We start from the raw sequence: 22812 nt of genomic DNA, 5'->3' as shown, positions 1-22812 counted from the left end.
CAGTTCTGTAAGGCTAATGTTCCACTACAGCCAACCCTGCCTTCCCCCACACCCCCAAGAAATAGTGAACACTTGAGGATTGCACTACCCTTTATTTCTAGGATGAAAGGTGTCCTGAATCACATCCTGGTTTCCACTGGTCAAGGCTCCCAGCCCCTCAACAGGAATAGGCATGTTCAGGGAGGCTCACTGGGCAGGTGGCCAAGTTCCCTTTCAAGGGGATACACCATAAAGATGACATTGTCCCAGGGAGGGAGGACAGGGTGATCTGGTCTGACCACCTCAAAGCCCATGTAGCTGAAGGCCCGTAGCAGGGCACCTGTGAAAAAAAAATTAGAACATTTTTTGAGGCTCTATACAACTTTCCCTGGATTTGGCTTCTTTAGGGAGTGGCTGAAGGGAAGCCATGTAGTGCAAGCATTAGGGTGATCTGCTTTGGACTAACAAACCTACAGTCCACCCCTGGCTCTAAGGCTTGCTAAGCTTTGTGACACTGTACAAGTTACCCTTTCGGAGCTTTAGTTTTCCCATTTATAAGATGGTGATCTTCCTCAGAATTTGATTAAGATGATCATGAAATGCCTAACAATGATGGTGTACTAAGCTCTTGACCATCTTCTGTCCCACAGAAGCGGGGGAGGAGGAGGGAGGAGGTCGTAGTTTTTGGAACGTGTGCTCCAAGCATCCGGATAAACCCATTCCTATCTTCCTGGCCCTATACCCAACACTTTCACACTGTAGGTGCTTAATACATTTGAGGTCCTTTCTGTCCTACCAGCTACATGCCTTGAATAGTTCTGTTAATGTCACCAGTGCTTCCTCGGTCTGGCTTCTGAAATCTACCTTCGAGGCTTTCCTCATAATACAAGTGTAATCTGAGAACAGAGTGCTAGTTGCCTTCATTTCCTTGGAACGGGGGTGGGGATGATGGTGGTTAAATCCCTGAAATGTGTATGAGTGTGATCTTTTTTAAAAAGTCGGGGAAGAGGGTCTCCTACAAAGGAAAAGTTGCTGTCAGCTACTTCAGCACCAGGGGCCAGGAAGGACTGCCAATCCCTACCTCTGTCATTCCGGTTATTTTGGAAGCTTACAAACACCAAGTCCACGTTGGTCTTCTCCTCCACATACTCCAGTGTTGCAGTCAAACTAGGGGCCAGAAAGAGGAATCCTAGTTGATGAAATATTTAGTGAATTCAAAATCCAAACACCTACTTGAGTAGAAGAAACCTCATGGCTCAATTTTTTCCTGACCCAAGCCAGGAAATGAAAGTTGATAAGCTGGTGTTGGTAAATGTTTCTCCAAAGCCCAGGGATTACAACAGGACTGACCTCCATATCCTAGAGGGGCCTGGGGAGAAGGAGCCACTCTAGAAAGACAGTCCGAAGACACATCCTGTTGTTGATCCTCACTTCTGTGTTTCTGAATCGGGGTCCATCAATCTCCCTGGGGGCTCTTCTCCCTTGAAGCCCAGATCCTGGCTCAGCTCACGGGCTTGCCTGCATGCCAGTTCGGTGGTGTGAAAGTATCTAGCTCCTGAATCCACCCTCATGGGTTAGCACGCCCACCACCTGATTATGACATGATGAAAGAAGGGACCCTCCTGCCTCTTCCCCCGCTCACCCACCCCACTTTCCTATCAGGGCTCAGTCACCTTTCCCAGTTGCCTTGATCCAAGGCCTGATATGGGATATCCAGGAAGAGTCGATGATCACAGAGAAGGCCGTGCCAATGGGTAGAGGTTTGGGGGGTGCAGCGGAAGTGGAAGTCTAACTGTACTGGATCCTGGTGAAGCAGGGGGTCAGTAGCCAGCACCGTCAGGTTCCCAGCCTGGAAAGGGAACAAAAGAGTAACACAGTCTCCTGTTCTCATCTAGTCCTCAGGTCAGATCTCAGGCCAATTTGGCTGTGTCTGAGGAAGCAAATTTGGGGCTGACCGAATTGGAGCCAAATCCTCACTCTGTCCCTTAGTCCTAGGACCTAATTCTCTATTGTGGAGTTTTCCTTGATACCAATCTGGAAAGCAGTCAATGCAGTTGCAGTATCACTGCCTGCTAACCTCACCCGAGGGGTGCACCAACACTTCAGAAACATATTTACATCACAGAGCTTTGTTTTTGTTTTGTTTTTAAGATTTTTAATCACACCCAACATGGGGTTCAAACTCACAATCCCGAGATCAAGAGTCGCATGTTCCAACAACTGAACCAGCCAGGCATCCCTAGGGATGCTTATTCTTTAAACAATACCATGTCATCTGTTTACGGACTCACTGACCGTGCTCTTCCACTTTTTTTACATCATGGGGGTTTTCTCTGAATTCTCGGATTTCTCAGTTAAAATGCAGAGGTCACCCACAGGCATGTTATTGTAGTATGGTACAGGGCCAAGTCGAGGAGTTCTAGGTTCTAGTCCCCTCTTGGCATCTAAACAAGTTTCCGTCCCAGAACTCTTAATTCGTTCTGCTCTTTGTTCCAACCTCCTCTTTCCCCATCCTGCTTCTCACCACCAGCTCTGTGATCTTGACTTAATATCTCTGGGCCAGAATCCTTGTTTCCAAAGCAAGTAGCTGTTCTGCGTGAGCCTCGAGATCTAAAATTTGTTCTCCAGTTAGCTAATTATGCCCCTTCTCCCTAAGGTGTCATTACAGCAAGCCAGGGGCTGCCCCCGGACAGCATCAGTGTGCAGTCCACTTACCGAGTATAATTCTTTAAGCTGGTCGTGGTCACCCTGCTCGGTGCTTCTGACCCCCTGGAGGCCTGCTGGGGACTCAGGAGCACTGAAGGCAGTAACGGGGCCGGAGTGTCAAGTCCTCCCGTTCCTTATATATGATGCTGGTTAGGAAAAGGGGGCCCAAATTAGTTTACCTCTGCATCTGAGAAGGGGAGGGGTTCATAACTTCCAGGTACATAGGACCAGGCTCTGGCACTATCTTTTGTGGATGAGCCTATCTGCTTCCATTCTCCCAGGCCAGCCAGGTGGGAAAATTTTAAGTTCCATGCCAGCCTTCCATCCTATTTTGCTATTATTATCTCTTGCCACTTGGGAAGTTCCTTCAAATTCTCTTATTTTTCCTGACAGTTTATGTAAACAACTACAAGTAGAGAGGAAAACAAGTACCTTTTATAACAAGGCAGCATCTTCTCCCGGAGGGTGATCCGGTATTTGTAACAGTAAAGGTAATAGGCGTATGGTGACCAGATCGGGTAGAGGTAGTTCCGTGTTTTTCCCCTCTTGATATAAGAAAGGGAGAAGATAGAAGGGCGCAACCTGTTACAAGGCAGTTTCTCAGTTCAGTGCCTCCCTGCGGCAAAGTGAGGTTCAGAGATGAGTGGCAGGGGTTCAGGCAGCCTGGTGTCATTGTGACCCGGTGGGCACTATGACATGGGCAAAGGGTCAGCCCTATGTCACTTCAAGACTCCACTCTGCTGCTCCTCCACCCCACCCAACCCCCTTAACTAAGCCTCCTACTCACCTAGTATGTACTTCATGGCTGTACCAGTGATTTTTTTTTTTTTAATTGTACCAGTACTTTAGCTTCTGTACTGATTGGTGAATAGCCCTGCCTGAACACTTGTTGAGTGCCCTCAACCTGGCCCCTTATTCCAGCGGCACGCGTGCATGTGAGCACACTCATGTAACACACACCACACACATCCCACTTCAGCAACTAAATGGTTGGTGTCTGACACTGTAAGTTTCCAAAGCCCTGATCCAATGCCTGACTTGATTCATTGGTTCTCAGTTCCTATCCAATATTTTTATTGTCATCCCTACCTTTAATAATCCAGAGGTGCTACACATTGTTGAACTTTCTCATTGCCCTGGAGGGTAGAAATTGCAAACTATAAATGCCTTTAGGAGCCAAGACAGCTAATGGAAATTAATGGAGCTGCTGGGTGGGGCTGTAGCAAAATGGAAAGCTCATATACTGTCTAAAATAAGCTGACAACTCAGTTTCATCCAGTTGCAGAAATGCAGACTCAGTGCTTCCAGATGATATGATTTTTCAACATAAAATGGAAAGATAGATTTTTGTGCTAAATTCCTCCAAATTTTTAAAAGGAGTGGTTATTAAAAAATAAAAGCTGTTGATTAAAAAAATCAACATTGTGAGCAAAATTTGATTCTGGGGCCACCAGTTTGAGACCTCTGCATATTCATTCACTCATTTCATTCAACAAATATTTATTGAAGGCCTACTGAAAGCCAGGCAGAATTCTAGGTGCCGAGATCCACCAATAAACAAAGATCCCTGCCTAATGGAACTTAGCTTCTAACAGTGAGAAGACAAAAGAAAACAGTAAACATTGTAAGAAAACTTAGGATGTTCAATGAGAACTGCTATGGAGAAAAGAGCAGGATAAAGGAAGGTCAGGAGGTGAAGGGGGTGGGGCAGGCTGGGGAAACAAATACAGTGATCCAAGTAGGCCTCATTGAAAAGATGGCATTTAATCGAAGACTTAAAGGAAGTGAGGGAGTCAGCCAAGCCAGCATCTGAGGATAAGAGGATTCCGTGCCTACGCAACAGTGGATGTAAAAGCCCTGAAGAGAGTGCCCGGTGTTTTCAAGAAACAGCAGGGAGGCTGTGGTGTAAGTTCTGAGGAAAGCAGGAGGTGAGGTCAGAGAGCTAATGGGCCAGATTTGGGAAAGCCTTGTAGACTACAGTGTGAGGGAAGTCACTGTGAAGTTTTGAGTAGAGGAGTGATATGATATTATCTATGTTTTTTAAAAGATCCTGACTGTTGTGTTGTAAATAAACTGGGGAGCATTAAAGGAGATTTGCCAAGAGACTAACTACTACAGTGATCCAGGAGAAAGATGGTGTCTTATTCCAGGCTGAAGCACTGAAGGTGGTGTGAAGTGGTTGGATTCTGGAAATCGTTTAAAGATAGAACCCACAGGATTTCCTGGAGCATGAGAGAAAGAAGTTGAGTCCAAGAACTGAAAGAAGTTTCCATCAACTGAGATGGGTAAGGTTGCAAGGTGAGACAGTTTGAAGCAGGCTCTAGAGACGGGTTTAGTTTGGAGCATATTAACTTTGAAGTGTCCACTAGACACACAAGAAGAGGAGTAAGCAGCAGGCTATTCGAGTTGGGCGAAGTTAGGAGAAGTCTAGGATGGAGAACTTTGGAAGTGATCAAGACTGAAGGAGATCAAAGCGGGGGTGTATACTGAGAAGAGTAAAGATCCAAAGACTGTCCTAGGCGGCACCCTAAGAAGTTCGGAGAAAAGGAGAAACCAGGCAAGGAGACTGTGAAAACTGGTGAAGTAGGAAGAAAACAAAAACAAAACTGGTGTCCTGGAAGCTAAGCGAGGAAAGCGCAATTAGGAGGAGGGACAACGTTTACCGGTCAAACAAGTAAAACAACACGATGCTGAGAGCGCCCTTACACAATCTCCGCTGCCAAAACAGACCCTGCTCATCCCATCTAGATGGTCTTCTCTCGAGGGCTTGAGACTCTCGAACGGTCCAGACTCTACCACAGTTTCCTTTTTCTGTGGCTCATCTCCCTTGTGATTTTGAATTCTGCTTTAAACACGAGCTTAAATACCGCAGGTGTAAAGATTAAGGGTTAGCCTCCTCCCGGGGCTGCCAGAGTTTTCCAGAGGATCCCATCCCTCCCCCACTTTTAGGCAGATCTGCAGTAAGCAAAAGGGAAAGCAGCGTCCCTCTTCCCTCAGCATCCGGTTATCACAGAATGCCAGAGCTGGAACCCTCAGAGCTGCTGCAGCTAAACCGAAGCCCTCATTTTAAAGCGAAGCCAAGAGGGACACGGTGCCTTTTCCAGCTCCCTCCATGATCTGCCAATAACTACGGGCGTCCCTGCCCCGAGAAGAAACAGTGAAGAGGGGATGAGGCAACGCTGAAGCACGGAGCGTCGACCCAGACCTTGGCTGGGAGGCCAGGCCGGTCAGACCCGGGCCGGGCCTGCCCCTCGGCTTCGCCGGCGGGAGCAGCGGCGGCTCAGGCGCGCCGCGGGCAGACGCTGGGGCCTTTCCTGCGCCGGCGCCGGGGGCCTCCTCCGCTCTCCCTCGGCGCCGGGAACATGGCGGTGGCTGGGGCGTGGGGGCTGCTGCGAGGAGCCGTCCGGGAGCTGCTGCGGCTGCCGCTCGCGGGGGCCGCCCCCGGCCCGGAGCGCGGCTTCAGCCTCTCTCACAGTCGGGTGAGGCCCAGCTCTGAGCCGTGGCGGTCCTCGCCTCCGGCGGGGCTCTTTACGCCCGAGTATTGCTTCCGAGGGGTTCCGGCCTGAGGGTGGCGGGTTCACATTGTGCCGGCGCCCGAGGGCGCCAGGAGTTTCCCCGGGAGACTCGCTCACCCCCGCTCCCCGACTGCCAGGGCACGGTCATCGTGGAGCGCTGGTGGAAGGTACCGTTGGCTGGAGACGGCCGGAAGCCGCGCCTGCACCGGCGACACCGCGTTTACAAGCTGGTAGAGGACACGAAACACGGGCCCAAAGGCAACCTGGAGCTCATCCTTACCCAGTCGGTGGTTGGTAAGGCCCGGCAGAGGTATCTCCTACCTCAGGCTGGCCCCGTTTGGCGTCAGCTCTTTCCTGCCCTCCCCGTTTAGCTATTTCTCGCCGTTTGTAGAAATGATCTGCTCTGTATTTGAGGAGAGGAAGCCATAAAAAGTACTGTGATTGTGCCTTGGCCTCTTGCATAGAAAAAGGAACGCGAATGGGGCAACTGTGTAGAGGGGAAAGGAGGCCCAACAGCATGTGCTACAATGACTGAAACCCTGTGATGAGACAACTCTCACTTTGTACAGGGAATGTGAAACTTCTAAATCAGGCCGTAAAAAAACTAATTAGAAGTCCTTTAAGTGTTGTTCTTAGTATTAATATTTTTTCTAGGAGGAATAAGTACTGTGAGAGAATAAGAGGTGCATCTTTGATCATCACCTCTTTAGGAGGTCATCTGATCCAGTGTCTGTTCTCCTTGGCAGGACTTGGAGTCCGGGGTGACCTGGTCTCAGTGAAGAAATCTTTGGGCCGGAATCGACTGTTGCCTCGAGGTCTGGCTGTATATGCATCCCCTGAAAACAAGAAACTCTTTGAAGAAGAGAAATTGGTGAGCAGAGGGACTTGAAAGAATAAAACCTTAAGATTTCTTCTAGCAACTTCCTTCCCTTTGATATTTAACTTAAAAACGAAATAGGGATTAGAAGAATAGGAATCCAGAAACCCAGCCTATGTCCAGCATAATAAGAGTTTGATATTTATCATGGACTCATTTTTCTTTTCATTTTTTTCACCTTTAACTTTCTTTTTCTAGCTGAGACAAGAAGGAAAATTAGAGAGGATCCAGACCAGGGCGGGTGAGATGGTGAGTAAAAACATGGAAAGTTCTTACTTCTTTGTCACTTAAGGAGTTACCAGCCTCTTCCTGAGAGGCTCCTTGATTTCCTTGAAGTATCTTGATTGCAGACACACGTGTAGGAGAAAGGGGAAATGCTTGGCTGCCAAAACTGGTTTTGAGACCTCCTGGGAGATCCTGACTTGTTGGGTGAAGTGCCCTAGCTTATTGAGTAAAGCCCCAACCCAGGTAGTAGGGGACCCATGGAAAAGTGTGAGATGAGGGCTCTGCCTCCATAGATGTTTACAGACAAGTCACAAAAAAACATGAGACACATGAGAAAGTGATCAGTAACTTCAAGGCAGTAGATTAGAAGAATAACATGGACCAAAAAGGATTAGAGTGATGGAGAGGGCTTTTCTTCAGATGGGATTAGATTGGCCCCTGTGGGATTAGTAGGCTTTGGATAGGCCAGGAGGGTGGGAAAGGTATTCTTAAGGAAGAAAAAGTGTACGTAGATAATTAAGGCACGCTTTAACATAAAAGGTAGACCAGTCTAGCAAAAACAGAGGACTCATACAGGATAATACTTATGGCTGTAAAGGGAGTTAGGGTGAGATTTGTAAAACATTTTGAATCCTTGGCTGATGAATTTATATTTCATTCTATAAGCAGAAAGGAATTGTTAATGGGATAGAGGTGGGACTGAAGGGCCAGAAGTATTGGGTTAAAATGGTCTACGAAAGCCATTCTATCCTGGGGTGTGTATCAGTGGTCCCCATTGATAAGTCTAACTTTGACATGGCCTGTTTCTCCTTGCTTAGGAACAACCAGGAATAGGTGACATTCTCCTTCTTTGTACAGAATCAGCCTTGAGGCAATAGAAATATTCGCTTTCCTATTCATCTTCTCACCTGTATGCTTGTGAGGCAGACATTGTGCCTCTTTCCTGAATTCAGACCTTGTGCCTTTTGCTAACATGTTTCTTCTCCTTTGATTCCAACTCTAACCTAGCCCCTGTTTATATTTCCTATCAGACAGTGACGTTTCTCAAAAGCTGTCACCTGGAGGTGGGGATGAAAAACAACGTCAAATGGGAACTAAACCCTGAAATAGTTGCCCGCCATTTCTTCAAAAATGTGAGTGTTCCCAAGCACCAAGCACCACTATCCCTCTGAGGGCAGAAGCTACCCCTGGGAAGGAGGCCCAGCATCGATCCCTTCATTAGGAAAGGGTGTGATCGTCCAGCTGGAGTTAGGGAAAGTGTTCTTGGTTGCAGGGTTGAGGAAGGGAAATGACTAAAGAGTAAGGGTGGTCAAAATTTGAAGACTGATAGGAAAAGATGGTGGCATCATTTATTTCCTCTCTAGGAAAAACCTGGGAAATGTGACCCACTGTGGAGTTTCTACTCTTGTGTGGAGGAAGTGATTTTGGTCTCAAGCCCTGTTTCTCTTTGGTGGATCCTCCTCTCTGAGAAATTGGGACTGAGTTTCTCTGCCACTATCTGTGGAGGGTAAACATGGTATCAGCCAGGGTAAACTCAGTTTTATTCATTCCTGTACAGGAAATTCCAGAACCTTCTTTGAGGTTGCCTAGAGTTACATCAACATAAACAGAGCTCCTTTTGGCTTTGACTTTTTTGCAGCTTGGTGTTGTGGTCGCCCCACATGCGTTAAAGTTACCAGAAGAACCCATTACACAGTGGGGCAAGTACTGGTGTGAGGTGACGGTGAGTATTTCACGTCCTGTCTCCTTTTTTCTGGCTGGGTAAAAAGCTTGGTATTAGCTCTTATCTGCCCAACTAACCTCTGAGGATTCCTTTGGTTCTGTGTACAGGTAAATGGACTTGACACTGTGAGGGTACCTATGTCTGTGGTGAACTTTGAGAGGCCCAAGACCAAAAGATACAAGTACTGGTTAGCCCAACAAGCTGCCAAGGGAATGGCCCCCACCGGCTCCCAGACTTTCTGAATCTACTCTCCCTCAAAATCAGACAAGCAGAATCAGGGGCCCCTGGAGGACACAGTCAGTTGAGCATCTGACTTTAGCTCAGGTCATGGTCTCTTCGGTTGGTGAGTTCGAGCCCCACATTGAGCTCTGTGCTGTCGGTGCAGAGCCTCCTTTGGATCCTCTGTCCTCCTCTCTCCCTGCCCCTCCCCCACTCACACTCTCTCCCCAAAATGAATAAGCAAAAAAGAAGAGCCGAATCAGGAGCAGTGGAGCAACGATGGGCCATCACCCTGATCAACTCCCAGCTCTGATGAAATAGTGGAATTTTACAGAGCATATGGAGACAACAGCCGAAACTGCATGTACACGTTGAATCCTCTGTATTTCCCACCTCTGTCTTGGACTGTTACCACATCTGGCCTTACTGGGGTAGTCCTGCTCAAGGAGTACCAGGCTGTAGATTTGATAAGCTGAATATTAACAGATTTTGGAAACAGTCTGGATATTATTTAGCCTGAAATTCACTGGAACAAATGGAAGAGCTAGTCACTGTCTCCGTCACTAGGCTCATTCTCATACAAACTGAACATTTGTATCTCAAGAGGAAATAAAGAGATTGTGTTTTTACTTATTTTTTAGTTTATTACAGTCTTTACAGTTAATTTTATGCAGTTATGATTTACTACTGCACCTTTATGTCTATTTACATTTCTTTCAAGCAAATGGCACCATGTATGGTCTTTACGTGTGTGCGTAAGTTTTGATAAATTTTACCTTTTTAATTTTTAGTTTTTTTTTAATGTATAGTTGACAACACCATGTTACATCCTCAGGTGTACAGCGTAGTAATTAGATAATTCTATACATTATGCTGTATAGCTACCGTTTGTCACCATGCACTGCTATTACAAAACCATTGACTAGAGAGATTGTGTTCTTAGATGCTGTTTACTGGGCATGAGTAGACTGGGGGCAGAACTTCCAAGTAGGTTGTACTCTTGAGCTACTGGGGTTTGGTGCTAAAAAGGAAGGGAAAATAAAATTCATTTATAGGCTATATCCCGTGGGTGCTATGGGCAAATTACTTAACAAGCTGATATGTGTTAGGTCTTAAAAGTCATTTTTGTTAGGTATATTTATAAAGCTATAAATATGAATAAGCACAATGGATTCTACTTTTCTAAAGGGATCCAAATAAGGCCTAAGGGTAATTGTTGGAGAAAATGAAGCTGCAATGAAAAAAGCTTAAAAAGGGAACTTACTTTGTTTCTGTAACCCTGAAATTTTGAAAAAGATGGCATCTTGGTTTCCAGAGCAAGGTTAAGATAGAGGGCTAGTCATTGGGTAATTATGGAACAGGTATCTTGATAGGAGATAAGGGAAGTAGATAATTCTGCCTAAGTTCAAGGTCTACTAGTGGAAAAAAGATCCAACTGCTGACAAATGGATTGTGCTAGTCACTCCAATACAATGTGAGGTCACACAATTTATGACTCTTTGCTGTCTTTATCAGAAGCTCAGAGAGACTAGTTTCTAACCTAATGTTTGAGCTCACCTACCACTATGAGTCCGTTAAGCACTTTGATTCACATGAGGCCATCCCAACTGATAGAAATCTATCATCAGTTGCGCTGAAAACTAGCCAGCAGACTCCATAACTCAAGGTGTGTTGAAACGTACGACTGGTGTTGTTTGAAATCTGCCATTTCAATGATCTTCATCCCTACTGTTACTGGTGAAAAGCTCATTTAACACATCTTTCCACACCACCATGTCCCCATCAGAACATCTCTGAAATTGCCTGAGCAACAACCACAACATTCCACACAGCTCGTCTCAAAAGTGTTTAAATATTTGTCATAGTGTAAGTTCCTGGCGAAACAGACTGAATTGGAAATTTGTGTGCAGGAAGTTTATGATGAAGGGATCTTAGACTGGGTCGACACCTGTGGGGGAGTCCAGGAAGCAGGATTCGGTAGAGGAGGAGGTTAAGCTGGTCTCAACAAAGACCTCCGTCAGTCCCTCACACTCAAGCTAGGATGGCTGTGTGGAAATGTGTACTCTATTGAGGCAAGTGGCCACATACGTACCCCCACATTGGCTAAAAAGGGGCCATGTCCTTGGGTGAGTTGTCTGACTTCGGGAAAAGGCAGCTCCCAAGGGGACTCAGAAGAGCACCGTCCGCATTCTCAGCAGCTTGGGAAATGAGTGCTTCAGTCCTGAAGCGGGGAATCTGGGCAGCACACTAGGTCTTCACTATAGTCCACCTTTCGTGCTGTTCGGATCCATTGTTTCTTGAGTTCTAGAGTGATCCCTTCAGGATTTGATGGGCCTCTTTTCCTGGGAAAACTGGTTAACAGAGGAAGGTCTGGGACAGACCGTAGCCCCTGCTGCTGTAACTTACCCTGTCTGCACTGGTACTCGTCTCCCTTCTCTACTCCCCATCTAGATTCCTACCCACACCCCCTCAACTTGTACTTCTGGTCCAAATAGGTTACCTGATAAGGTACCTGGTCATTATGCCCTTGCAGGCCATGACTGCATCTGTCCATTATCAGAATTGATACATGTGTCAGAACAGTATTCCCAAGTGTGGAATATGCTGTCTGTAGACCCCAGTGAGGTTTGTCAGGCACTGTGTTCCCTTCTTGGGAGTGAGATGTGAGAAGTAAAATTTCTCCTTTACTTTGGAGGGAACATCCTGGCATGGTCCAGACCACTGGACCTCTAAAAACATTACTGGGTATTTGCAGTTTTATGTACCCCTACTTGAAGGATGTTTATCCTATCAAGGCCTCTAGTGTACTTGCCATTTCTTGCTCATCCTGTACAATTACCATGATGTCATCAATGAAGTAACGCGATGATCTGTGGAATGTCCATATGGTCCAGGACATATTATGACAGGGTGGGAGGTTTTACATGGTCCAGGTGCAAGACTATTCCTGCTCATCCCAGTAGTGAAAGTACTTTTTATGGTCCTTTCTTACAGAGATGGAAAAGAATATATTGCTCAGATTAATGGCCACCTATCGTGTACCTGCGGCTGTGTTAATCTCTAGCAAAGACACCACATTTAGCATTTAGCACAGCAGATACAATTGAAATGACTTGAGATGGCTGTCATCCACTGTCATCTTCCAAGAACTTTCTGATTTTACCAGGGACCAGACTAGTGAATTAAATAGTGTTTTAATGGGCCCACCATCCCTGCATCCTTTAGATCTGCAAGAGGGCCACTACTGTGATAGTTTTTATTATCTTGGCCTGAGATGGTAGCAGCAACTTCAGGAGCTTCGTGCTGGCCTTTCTAACCCTATCATGGTTAGTGTAGTTCTGCCAACTATCAAATATATCCATCTCAGTTACCCATTAAGGACCAGTGAAATGACCGCTGGGTGGATCTACGAACCCAGTAGGACCACTGAGAGCTAGACCTGGGTCTGGAATACATTTGTCACCCCATCCCCATACACTGCCACTCTACCAGGGGGCCATGACGATGCTTCAGATCCATGGACATCAGTATCAGATAAGACCCTGTATACAACAGTTTCTCAAATGGTTGTGCCTCTTTCTCCAGCATGTATTAAGCAAATGGTCGTGAGTCCTTATAGGACCAGGGGAATTATTACCTTGAATGAAGTAATGTGATGATCTGTGGAATGTCCATATGGTCCAGGACATATTATGCTGGACCTGCAAGAGGGTCATGCTGTTCTAGGGGCCTAGCCTCTTACATCAGTTGTTTCCAGCTGAAAAACTGGTTCGGGAAGGCTTCTACTTCCACCAACAGAAATCACCTTCCCATTATAAACAACTAAAAAACCAGACAAAATTATAAAAAATGTTTATGGATATTGAAAAGCAAGTAGTACGGAACTTCATTAAATGAGAAAAGGGAAATAAATGAGATGAGCCCTATGATAGCCTCAGTTTACTGAGAGTTGTACCCAACTCTTTTTTTTTTTTTTTTTTGACAAAGATACCAAAACAATTCAATGGAGGAAAGACAGCCTTTTCAACAAACGCTAGAGCAATAGGCACAAAATAAAATTTAACCTACATCTAACACCTTATACAAAAATTAACTCAGAATGGCCACAAACCTAGAGATAGTTTCCTGCACTGTGCTGTAGGGAGCATTGCAGAGGGGGGAATCTTAAAGCCAGAGATTAGAGCTGGTGGAGGAGGGTCATGAAGTCCCACCTCCCCTTCCCATGCCAAAGCAGTTCACAGAAAGTTAAAACAAAAGTTTAAATTTTGATTCAATCTCATAACACAAAAATATCTAGGTTCCAATGAAAAGTCATCATGGGTTGCCTGACTGGCTGTCAGAAGAGCACACGACTCTTGATCTTGGGGTGGTGAGTTCAAACCCCATGTTGGGTGTAGAGATTACTTAAAAAAAATAAAGTTTTGAGGCACCTGGGTGGCTCAGTCGGTTGGGCATCCTACTTCGGCTCAGATCATATCACAGTTTGTGGGTTCGAGCCCCACATCAGGCTCTGTGCTGACAGCTCAGAGCCTGGATCCTGCTTTGGATTGTGTGTCTCCCTCTTTCTCTCTGCCCCTTCCCTGCTTGTGCGTTCTCTCTCTCTCTCTCTCAAATATAAATAAACATTAAAATAAATAAAGTCATTATATATGGGGAGGGGGTCTCTCATCATACCAAGAACCAAGAAGATCTCAAACTGAATGAAAAAAGACAATCATTGGTGCCAATACTGAAATGACAACACAGCAGGGCCTAATCGACATTTATAGAACACTCCACCCAACAGCAGCGGAATAGACCTTTATTATGCTCCAGCAGAACATGTACCAAGATAGACCGTAACCTGGACCATAAGACAAATATCAACTGATTTAAAAATGGAGTCATACAGAACATGTTCTCTGATGACCATGGACATAAGATAGAAACCAACAGTAGAAAGAAAGGAGGAAAATCTTATAATACTTCAAAGCTAAATGCACTTCTAAATAATTCATGGGTCAATAAGGAATTCTCAAGGGAAATAAATTTTAAATACATTGAACTGAATAAAAATGAAAACATACCAAACATTGTTGCACACAGCTAAAGCAGTGCTGAGGAAAAATCAAAGCACTAAATGCATACATTTTATCTAAAGTCCCACCTCAAGAACTTAGAAAAAGAAGACCAAAGTAAACTCAAAACAAGCATGAGCAAGGAAATAACAAAAAAAAAAAAAATAATAATAATAAGGAACAGAAAGCAAAGGAATTTATAAAAGAAAAAAAGAGAAAATCAATGAAAGAGCTAGTTCTTTGAAAAACACCAATAAAATCGACAAACCACTAGCAAGACTGACTAAAAAACGACACAAACTACAAATATCGGGAATGAAACAGCATATCACTAGAAACTTCACAAATATCAAAAAAATGATAAGGGAACACTATAAACTCTACATGCATAAATTTGACAAAATGGACCAAATCCTTCGAAAAGCACAAACTACCACAACTGACCCAGGGTGAAACAGATCGTTTGAATAGCCCTATAACAATTAAGGAGAATTAATTCATAATTTAAAGATGTGCCCCCCATGTCCCCCCAAAAAGCTCTCAGGTCCAGATGGTTTCTCTGGAGAATTCTACCAGATGTTTAAAGAGGAAGTAATGCTAACTTTGTATGATTTCTTCCACAAAATAGGAGGGAATATTTCCCAATTCCTAGTATTACCATGAAAACAAACAAAACAATAGTACAAAAGAAAGTACAGGCCAATATTTCTCATGAATATAACTGCAAAACTCCTTAACAAAGTATCAGCACATAGATTGTATCAAATTGTGGTAAGATTTATATACCATGCTCAACTGGGGTTTATTCCAGGGATGCAAATGTGGCTCAATATTCAAAAGTCAATCTGTGTAATCTACCACAGTAACCCTCCAAAGAAGAAAATTACATGATCATCAATTGATGGAGAGGAATCATTTGGTAAAAGTCTGCACCCATTCATGATTAAAAATATATATATTCTCAGAAAAATGGGAGTATGGGGAAACTTCTTCAACTTGACAAAAGCACCTACAAAACGTCTACAGTTAATATTCTACTTAATGGTGAAAGTCTGAGCACTTTTCTCCTAAGATCAGGAAAAAGGCAAGTATATCTGTTCTCACTCCTCTTCAACATACTGCTAGTAGTTCTAGACAGTGCAATAAGGCAAGACAAGGAACTAAAAAGCATACAGATGAAAAAAGAAAACTGTCCCCATTTACTGATGACATGATTGTCTATGTAGAAAATCTTACAAAAAAGGAATCTACAAAAAAACTCCTAAAAATAAATTCACACACACACACACACACACACACACACACACACACTCATGTGGACACCAAAATTAAAAATACAATACACTTTAAAATTGTTCAAAAATACATAGGTATAAATCTAACAAAACATACAAGATATATATGGTAAAAACTACATGATGTCGATGAAAAAATCAAAGATCTAAATAAATGGAGAGACATACTGTGTTCATGGATCAAAAGACTTGACATAGTAAAGATGTCACTTCTTCCCTATACTGATATGCAGGTTTAATGTAATTACTACCAAAATCCCAATTTTTTTTTGTAAACATATACAAGATTGTCCTAAAGTTTATGTGGAAGGCAAAGGAACTAGCATAACTTAAAGAATTTTGAAAAAGAAGAATAAAGAGTGAGAAATCAGTCTACCCAAATTTTAGATTTATTATATAGCTATAATAATCAATGCTGGGTATCCCTGTAGGTGGAGAGATAAACACATAGATCAATGGAACAGAATTCAGATCCCAGAAACAGACTCACAAATGTGCCCAACTTTTTTTTTTTTTTTGACAAAGATACCAAAACAATAAAATGGAGGAAAGACAACCTTTTCAACAAAGCTAGAGCAATAGGCACAAAATAAAACTTAACCTACATCTAACACCCTATACAAAATTTAACTCAGAATGGCCACAGACCTAAATATAAACTAAAACTATAAAACTTTTTTTTAAAAAAAATAATCTTCAAGATCTATGAATAGACAAATAGTACTTTTTTTTTTTTTTTTTTTTTTTTAAGATTTTTATTTCTAAGTAATCTCTACACCCAATGCAGGGCTCAAACTTACAATGCTGAGATCAAGAGTTGCATGGTCTACCGACTGAGCAGCCCGGCACCCCAAAGAGTTCTTACATTTGATGCCAAATGATCCATAAGAGGGAAAATCAAGAATGTGGACCTCATTAAAATTTAAATATGCTCTTGGAAAGCCCATGTGAAGAGGATGAAAAGACAAGCTACTGGGACACAATATTTGCAAATCATGGATCTAACAAAGGAGCAGTATCTTGAATGTAAAAAGAACTCTCAAACTCAAAGTGAAAAAAATTACAAACAATCTGACCAGAAAATGGGCAAAAGACCTGAACATGTTTTATCAAAAAGGGTATATAGAGGGAAAATAAGCACATGAAAAGATATTCAACATAATTAGCCATGAGAGAAATGCAAATTAAAACCACAAATGAGATCTTACTATACACCTATCAAAATGGCTAAAATTAGGGGTGCCTCAGTCAGTTAAGCATCCAGGTTTGGCTCAGGTCATAATCTCACGATTCTGGGTTTGATCCCTGCCTCGGGCTCTGTGCTGACAGCTCAGAGCCTGGAGCCTGCTTCAGATTCTATGTCTCCTTCTCTCTCTGCCCCTCCCCTGCTCACGCTCTGCCTCTGTCTCTCAAAAATGAATAAAACATTTTTAAAAAATTTTTAATGGCTAAAATTAAAAACTGATAACACCAAATGCTGGTGAGGATTCAGAGAAACTGGTCAGATGTTCCTGGTAGGAATGCAGGATGCGATAGCCTTTGGAAAAGGCTTTGGCAATTCCTTACAAAGTTACACATGCCCTTACCATTTAACTTAGGAGCCCTGTTCCCAGGCATTTACTAAAGAGAAATGAAAAATTACTAATGATATATTAATGTTCATAGGAACTTTATGACCCCAAATGGAAACATGGCCATCAGCATTACATAAACAATGGAATACTGCTCATCAAGGTAAAGGAACTAATGATACACACCGCACTGATAAATCTAAAAATACACTATGTGAGGGGCACCTGGGTGGCTGGGTCAGTCAAGCGTCCGACTCTTGATTTCACCTCAGGTCACGATCTCCCAATTTTGTGAGTTCGAGCCCCACTCGCACTATGTCTCTCTCAAACTAAATAAATTAATTAAAAATAAATATATAAAGATACACTATGTGAAAGAAGACAAACACAAAGAACTACATGCTATATGATTCCATTCACGCAAAACTCTTGTGACAAAGTATCAGCGGTGGCTAGGAGCCAGACTTTGGACGGGGATTGGACTGCAAAGGGGCATGAGCAGTGGTGGGCTAGTAAATGTTTAACAACCTGCTTTCAGTGGGAAGGAAGCCCTGGTTTGTAGCATCTGCCAATTTCTGTGGTGTAAATACCCCTTCCACTGACAATTTCATGTATCCAGTGTGATGTCATTGAACACTGCGTATGCAAGAGGTGTTAGCTAACAATCAGATCTCATTAGACGTTATAAGTTGGCTCTTCTAGTACCTCACTGGGCATAAGGGAATGTTGTGGGATGATGGAAATGTTACCTATCTTGTGGTGATGGTTAATTTGAAAAACTTACTAAAATGTACGTTTTAAATTGGTGAGTTTTAATGTAAATAAATTATACTTCAATAAAAAAAAAACTTTTAATGTTTATTTATTTTGAGAGAGAGAGAGAGAAAGAGAGAGAACAAGTGGGCAGAGAGGGAAAGAGAGAGAGAAAGACAGAATCTGAAGCAGGCTCCAGACTCTGAGCTGTCAGCGCAGAGCCCAATGAAGAGCTTGAACCCACAAACCATGAGATCATGATCTGAGCCGAAGTCGGACGTTTAACTGACTGAGCCACCCAGGCACCCCAATAAAGGATGATTTTTTAAAGCTGGCTCAGGTGTAGAAACAGGAAGGAACTATAAGGTTTTCTCTTTTAATGAATTGTAACTTTTTATCAGGTGGCTGTCCTCAGCCTCCTGATCGTCCATCCTTGATTTCTTTTTATGGTACAGATTGGGCAATAATAGCCTTGTTGAGAGGTGCCTGGGTGGCTCAGTCGGTTAAGTGTCCAACTTTGGCTCAGGTGATGACCTCACAGTTCGTGAGTTCGAGCCCCGTGTCTCTGTGCTGACAGCTCAGAGCCTGGAGCCTGCTTCAGATTCTGTGTCTCCCTCTCTCTCTGCCCCTCCGCCACTTGCTCTATCTCTCTCAAAAATAAACATTAAAAAAAAAATAGCCTTGTTGAGTGCCATCTATCTCGTTCCTAGGAAAGCCATGTTCTGTGAATCATCTCCAGCAATCTGCCAATCAGATTCAGACCCTGGATGCCTGTCCAACCTTCCTGCCCAGTGCAGTAATTCAGTTACTTTGATTCCAACAGTTAGGCACCCACCACCTGCCTGTTCCAGTGCCCTGCCATCCCCACTGCTACCAGTGAGCCCAGTTCTGTGACAGTTCAGCACTAGCCTTTAGGGAGAGGCCATCCCTGAGCTTCTCAATGAAACTGGTGCCTGTCTCACCAGGACATTCTTCATCGCTTCAGTAGATGAACTACCCTTGGGCCCTCTCATGGAACATAATCATTTGGTGACTTTTCTGGCTTTACTTAGCATATTTACTCTAAGATGCCCACGTTTTTTAGCCCTTTGATGTTTTCTTCCACCATCTACCATGACTGTTCTGGCATTTTTGTAAAATTTTTTATTGTTTATTTATTTTTGAGAGAGAGAGAGAGAGAGAGAGAGAGAGACAGAGAGAGAGACAGAGACAGAGCACGAACAGGGGAGGGGCAGAGCCAGGGGGAGACACAGAATCTGAAGCAGGCTCCAGGCTCTGAGCTGTCAGCACAGAGCCCGACACGGGGCTCGAACTCACAAACTGAGATCATGACCTGAGCCAAAGTCAGACGCTTAACTGACTGAGCCACCCAAGCACCCTGTTCTGGCATTTCTGCTTCACTTAATGTGGGCCATGGCTTCCTCTGACTTTCTAAGAGGCACCTAATCCAAGTATTAGCAACATCTCTTGGGGGCCTTGTTAGAGCATTAAGTCCTGTATCACGGGAAGTTACTTCCATATCCATCTTCCTTATCAAACTTTATATCCCACCCTCCTTGATCCAACACTTCATAACCCAGCCCAACACATCTTCAACCATCTGCAGCCAGTACATGCTGGCCAGGCCCACTGGTGTCTGCAGGGCAGTCTTCTATGAGGGGGCACCCAGCTGGGTAAGGGAGGAGGGATGGCCTCTGACAGGAAGAAGTAGGTACTTTCGCAGGCCAGAGGGATGCAGGAGAATGGGGGATTCAGGATGTTCAAAAGCATCGACCCAGATGTCCCAGTCCGTGTCTCCTTCCAAACAGACCTGCCAGAGTTAAGAATTCAAACTTCTCGGGAGCTCTCCTACTCTCATAATTAAATCTTGGAGCTTATTCTCAGGGTCCTGAAGATGCAGGAGGTAAAAGTCTCTTTATAAGTTGCCAAGGAGGGCCTCGGGCTTTACAGTCGGCCTTTAGCTGGTGATTAATTACCCTCAGCCCTTCATCACCTTTTCCCCGAGGTATCAAGAGCCTCCAGCAGAGCAGCCGCCCAATCCCACGGTCTTTATAACTTCTCAGACACGGTGTATTTCCCCCACCGATGCGTTGCCTTTCCCCAGGATCCCATCCTACTTCACGGCCAGTGAGGGTTTCAACAATTGCACTGATCCAGTGTGCGGGGGCCACGCATGCTCTACCTACCACCGGGGATGGGGGGGCCTCACTGCCAGCTGGCCAACAGGTGATTCGGCTTTGAAATCCTTTGAAATCCCCATTTGTTTTCCCATAGTGCGAGGCTGCGTGAGGTGTGCCCACTGCCTTGTCCGGTCGTGTGGCGCTGCTCCAGCTTCCTGATCAAGAGGAAGAAGAAGACACCCAGCACCCAGCCAGATAACCCGAAGGCTCACAACTCCTTCTGCTACAACAGGCTTGTTTCACCGCAAGACTGTGGGCATGGGTGGGCACGGGTGGGCACCGAGCTGCTGACCAAAGGCATGGTGCAGCGGAGATCCGGCCAGCGAAACCCTGCCACCTCCAGCGTGAGGACTGCTGTCAACAAGAATGCCCGGGCCACCCTCAGTAGCACCAGGCACACGACCCGCAAGAGCAAGTACCGCCCAGATGTGTACATGGCTGCCAGAAGCCTGTGCTGGTGAAGAGGGAGCCGCCCCCACCAAGAGCTCCTGAGCACCTGCCCCCACCTCCAAAGCAATAAAGATGTCAACCACACCAATCTATCAGTAAAATATAAAAAATAAAACAAAATCACAGTTTAGATTCAGCTCTCCTTGGTAGTCTTGGCACCGATTCTTGGCAGGTTGAGTTTCCGGGCAAACACATTTTGAGACCGAAATTTGAGTAAAGGGTGCCACTGGCTGGCTCAGTCGGTGGAGGGTGGGACTCTCCATCTCAGGGTTGTGAGTTCCAGCCCCATGCTGGGTGTAGAGATTACTTAAAAACAATAAATAAAATGTGTTTTGTTTTGTTTTTTAAAGAAATCTGAGTAAAGACTTATGAAGCTTGTGTTGGTATCAGTACCACCTGTGAGAGCGAGAAGGCCACAGAATTGGACACAGGAACTCTGGAGCTCTTGTGACCCTTCAGAGTTTTCCCCTCAGCGGCAAGAGAATCAGACCTCTGTCCTCCCACACTGACCAACCGCTACAGGCTGTCTCAGGAGAGGGTGTGGACTTGGATGATTTTTCAATGGAGGGCAATCCCTAGATGGGTCTCAGCTGAGAACTGTTAGCCACCAAAATTCCCAGCAGCATGGACAGGAGAGGGCACAGGGGTGAGTGTGTCAGTCCTGAAGAGGGGTGTCCAGATGGATGGCACAGCATAGCATCCACTACAGCACCTTTAAGCACCGAGGACAGCCACAGACAACTTCTCTTCCCTCCTAGGTGGTCTGGGGTGGGCAGGCAGGGCCATCAGCTGAGGGAAAAAAATCAGAAAGTGGCATAGTCCAAAACCAAACAATGTGTTTGGATTGTATAGATGAGTCCTAACACCACTATGACCTCTTCAGTACATGTGATCAAGAATACACTGGGCAGCTCACCTTCCTAGAGGCGGGGGACTTCCCTTCTTTACACTCAATAGATGTTCCCATATCTCGTTCAAGACGAAGTGCAGAACAGTGAATTCACGAAACTCATGGAGCCGGAAATGGTTTTGAGTGAGATATAGCTAGCACTCAATGTTAGCCGAAGGGATGACTGGATTTTGTCCTCACCTACAGTTAGAAGGCTGGTTAACTACCCAGAGGTATAACACTTCCGTGTTCCTGAACTGTCATGTAGCCGTGCTTTGTTCTCCCAGCTAAATAATTCTAGGTGTATTTTTTCTAGCATGAAATACTGTAATCACATTAGATGGGAAATCAGGGGGTTGCCAGCCCCTCTGCCACTCATCAGTGGGCAAGTTTCTTCATCTGTCACTAAGATCGGACTTGTGGATCTAAGGCAATTTCCACTTGGAGAAGGTCTACAATTCAGTCCTCTTTGGCATTTGGTTTTCTTTTCTCTAGTCATGAAGTGTGGAAATGAATCACAGTAATCAACTGAGCCTCGTTCCATCAGATTCTGTTTTCAGGTACTTGTTAATTGGACAATGAAGCCACCCTACAGCTATCAGACACCTACTAGCATTTTGTTCTCCCCACCCCCAGAGATCCTCACGTCTCTGTACTTCTTTGAGGGCTCTGTGTTGTCACTTCTCCACCCTGATGACGCAAGAATAGGGTACGTTGTGAAGTCCTGCTTCTGAAGGATCTCCGATTCCAGTCCCCCTGGGGCCTGTGAGAGATGGGGTCAGATGTGTGATTACTGAAGCACTGTGTTGGGCCCGGAAGAAGCTTTCTTGAGAAAGCTCTACATCATCAGTCTCACAGTAAATAGTCCTAAACTCCAACATGTTAACTTGCATTTAGTTTACTCACTTTCTTCACCAGGGCACCCACTGTGACCTGTCCTCGGTAGCCAATCCTGGCCCTGGAGAGAGAATGCACTGAGTTCTGCTCCTTCGTTGAAATAATACCACGGGCCAGACATGGGTATGGGTGCCTGGGTGCTTAATGACAGCCCTCACAACAAATCCACAAGGGAATGTTATTCCCCTTGAGAGATGAAGAAACTCAGCAACCCAAGGGAACAAAAAGGGCTGGTTTAAGAACGCTGAGGGCCTGGGTGCCTGAGTTGGTTAAGCATCCAACTCTGGACTTGGGCTCAGCTTCTCTCGGTTCATGAGTTTGGGGCCTCCATCAGGCTCTGCACTCAGAGTGCAGAGCCTGCCTGGGATTCCCTCGCTCTCTGTCCCTCCCCCACTCACACACTCTCTCAAAATAAGTAAAAATAAATAAACTTAAAAAAAAAAAAGAACACTGAGAGTCTATTGTTTTTCAACAAG

The 22812-nt window shown here is 44.8% G+C and overlaps 3 protein-coding genes and 2 long non-coding RNA genes across 6 annotated transcripts; 3 read left to right on the top strand and 2 right to left on the bottom strand.

Annotated features, from left to right (window-relative positions):
* Window positions 1–72: 72 nt before the first annotated feature.
* On the bottom strand, window positions 73–5501 carry OAZ3 (ornithine decarboxylase antizyme 3). The gene is given in 8 exon segments (XM_045479240.1): window positions 73–319; window positions 1061–1146; window positions 1653–1828; window positions 2695–2769; window positions 2771–2831; window positions 3118–3230; window positions 3775–3821; window positions 5392–5501. Coding segments are annotated over 7 exon segments (681 nt in total). The 5' UTR covers window positions 3802–3821; window positions 5392–5501; the 3' UTR covers window positions 73–176.
* LOC123598708 lies at window positions 3183–13598 on the top strand. Its single transcript, XR_006712755.1, has 3 exons — window positions 3183–3288; window positions 9860–9866; window positions 13585–13598. It is a non-coding gene; the product is annotated as an uncharacterized LOC123598708 (long non-coding RNA).
* On the top strand, window positions 6030–9877 carry MRPL9 (mitochondrial ribosomal protein L9). 2 transcript variants are annotated; one of them, XM_045479238.1, is made up of 7 exons: window positions 6030–6164; window positions 6338–6494; window positions 6947–7071; window positions 7276–7326; window positions 8334–8435; window positions 8942–9025; window positions 9110–9877. In XM_045479238.1, the coding sequence occupies exons 1-7, from the start codon at window positions 6048–6050 to the stop codon at window positions 9134–9136; spliced, it is 663 nt and encodes a 220-aa protein (XP_045335194.1). In that variant the 5' UTR covers window positions 6030–6047; the 3' UTR covers window positions 9137–9877. The 2 variants fall into 2 exon arrangements, with proteins under 2 accessions (XP_045335194.1, XP_045335193.1); XM_045479237.1 differs by having other exon boundaries at window positions 6046–6164; window positions 9133–9877.
* Window positions 10176–13569, bottom strand: LOC123598709. Its single transcript, XR_006712756.1, has 2 exons — window positions 11337–13569; window positions 10176–10265 (listed from the first exon to the last, which is right to left on the bottom strand). It is a non-coding gene; the product is annotated as an uncharacterized LOC123598709 (long non-coding RNA).
* Window positions 13599–20114: 6516 nt separating the features above from the next.
* On the top strand, window positions 20115–20561 carry LOC123596854 (60S ribosomal protein L28-like). The gene is made up of 2 exons (XM_045475121.1): window positions 20115–20146; window positions 20195–20561. Exons 1-2 carry the CDS (start codon window positions 20115–20117, stop codon window positions 20559–20561), a joined length of 399 nt encoding a protein of 132 aa, XP_045331077.1.
* Window positions 20562–22812: the final 2251 nt, after the last annotated feature.

This window comes from Leopardus geoffroyi, chromosome C1 (assembly GCF_018350155.1).
Source record: "Leopardus geoffroyi isolate Oge1 chromosome C1, O.geoffroyi_Oge1_pat1.0, whole genome shotgun sequence".
Taxonomy (NCBI): domain Eukaryota; kingdom Metazoa; phylum Chordata; class Mammalia; order Carnivora; family Felidae; genus Leopardus; species Leopardus geoffroyi.
The sequence above is the reverse complement of the archived record's forward strand: the minus strand, read 5'-3'. Positions and strand labels throughout refer to the sequence as shown.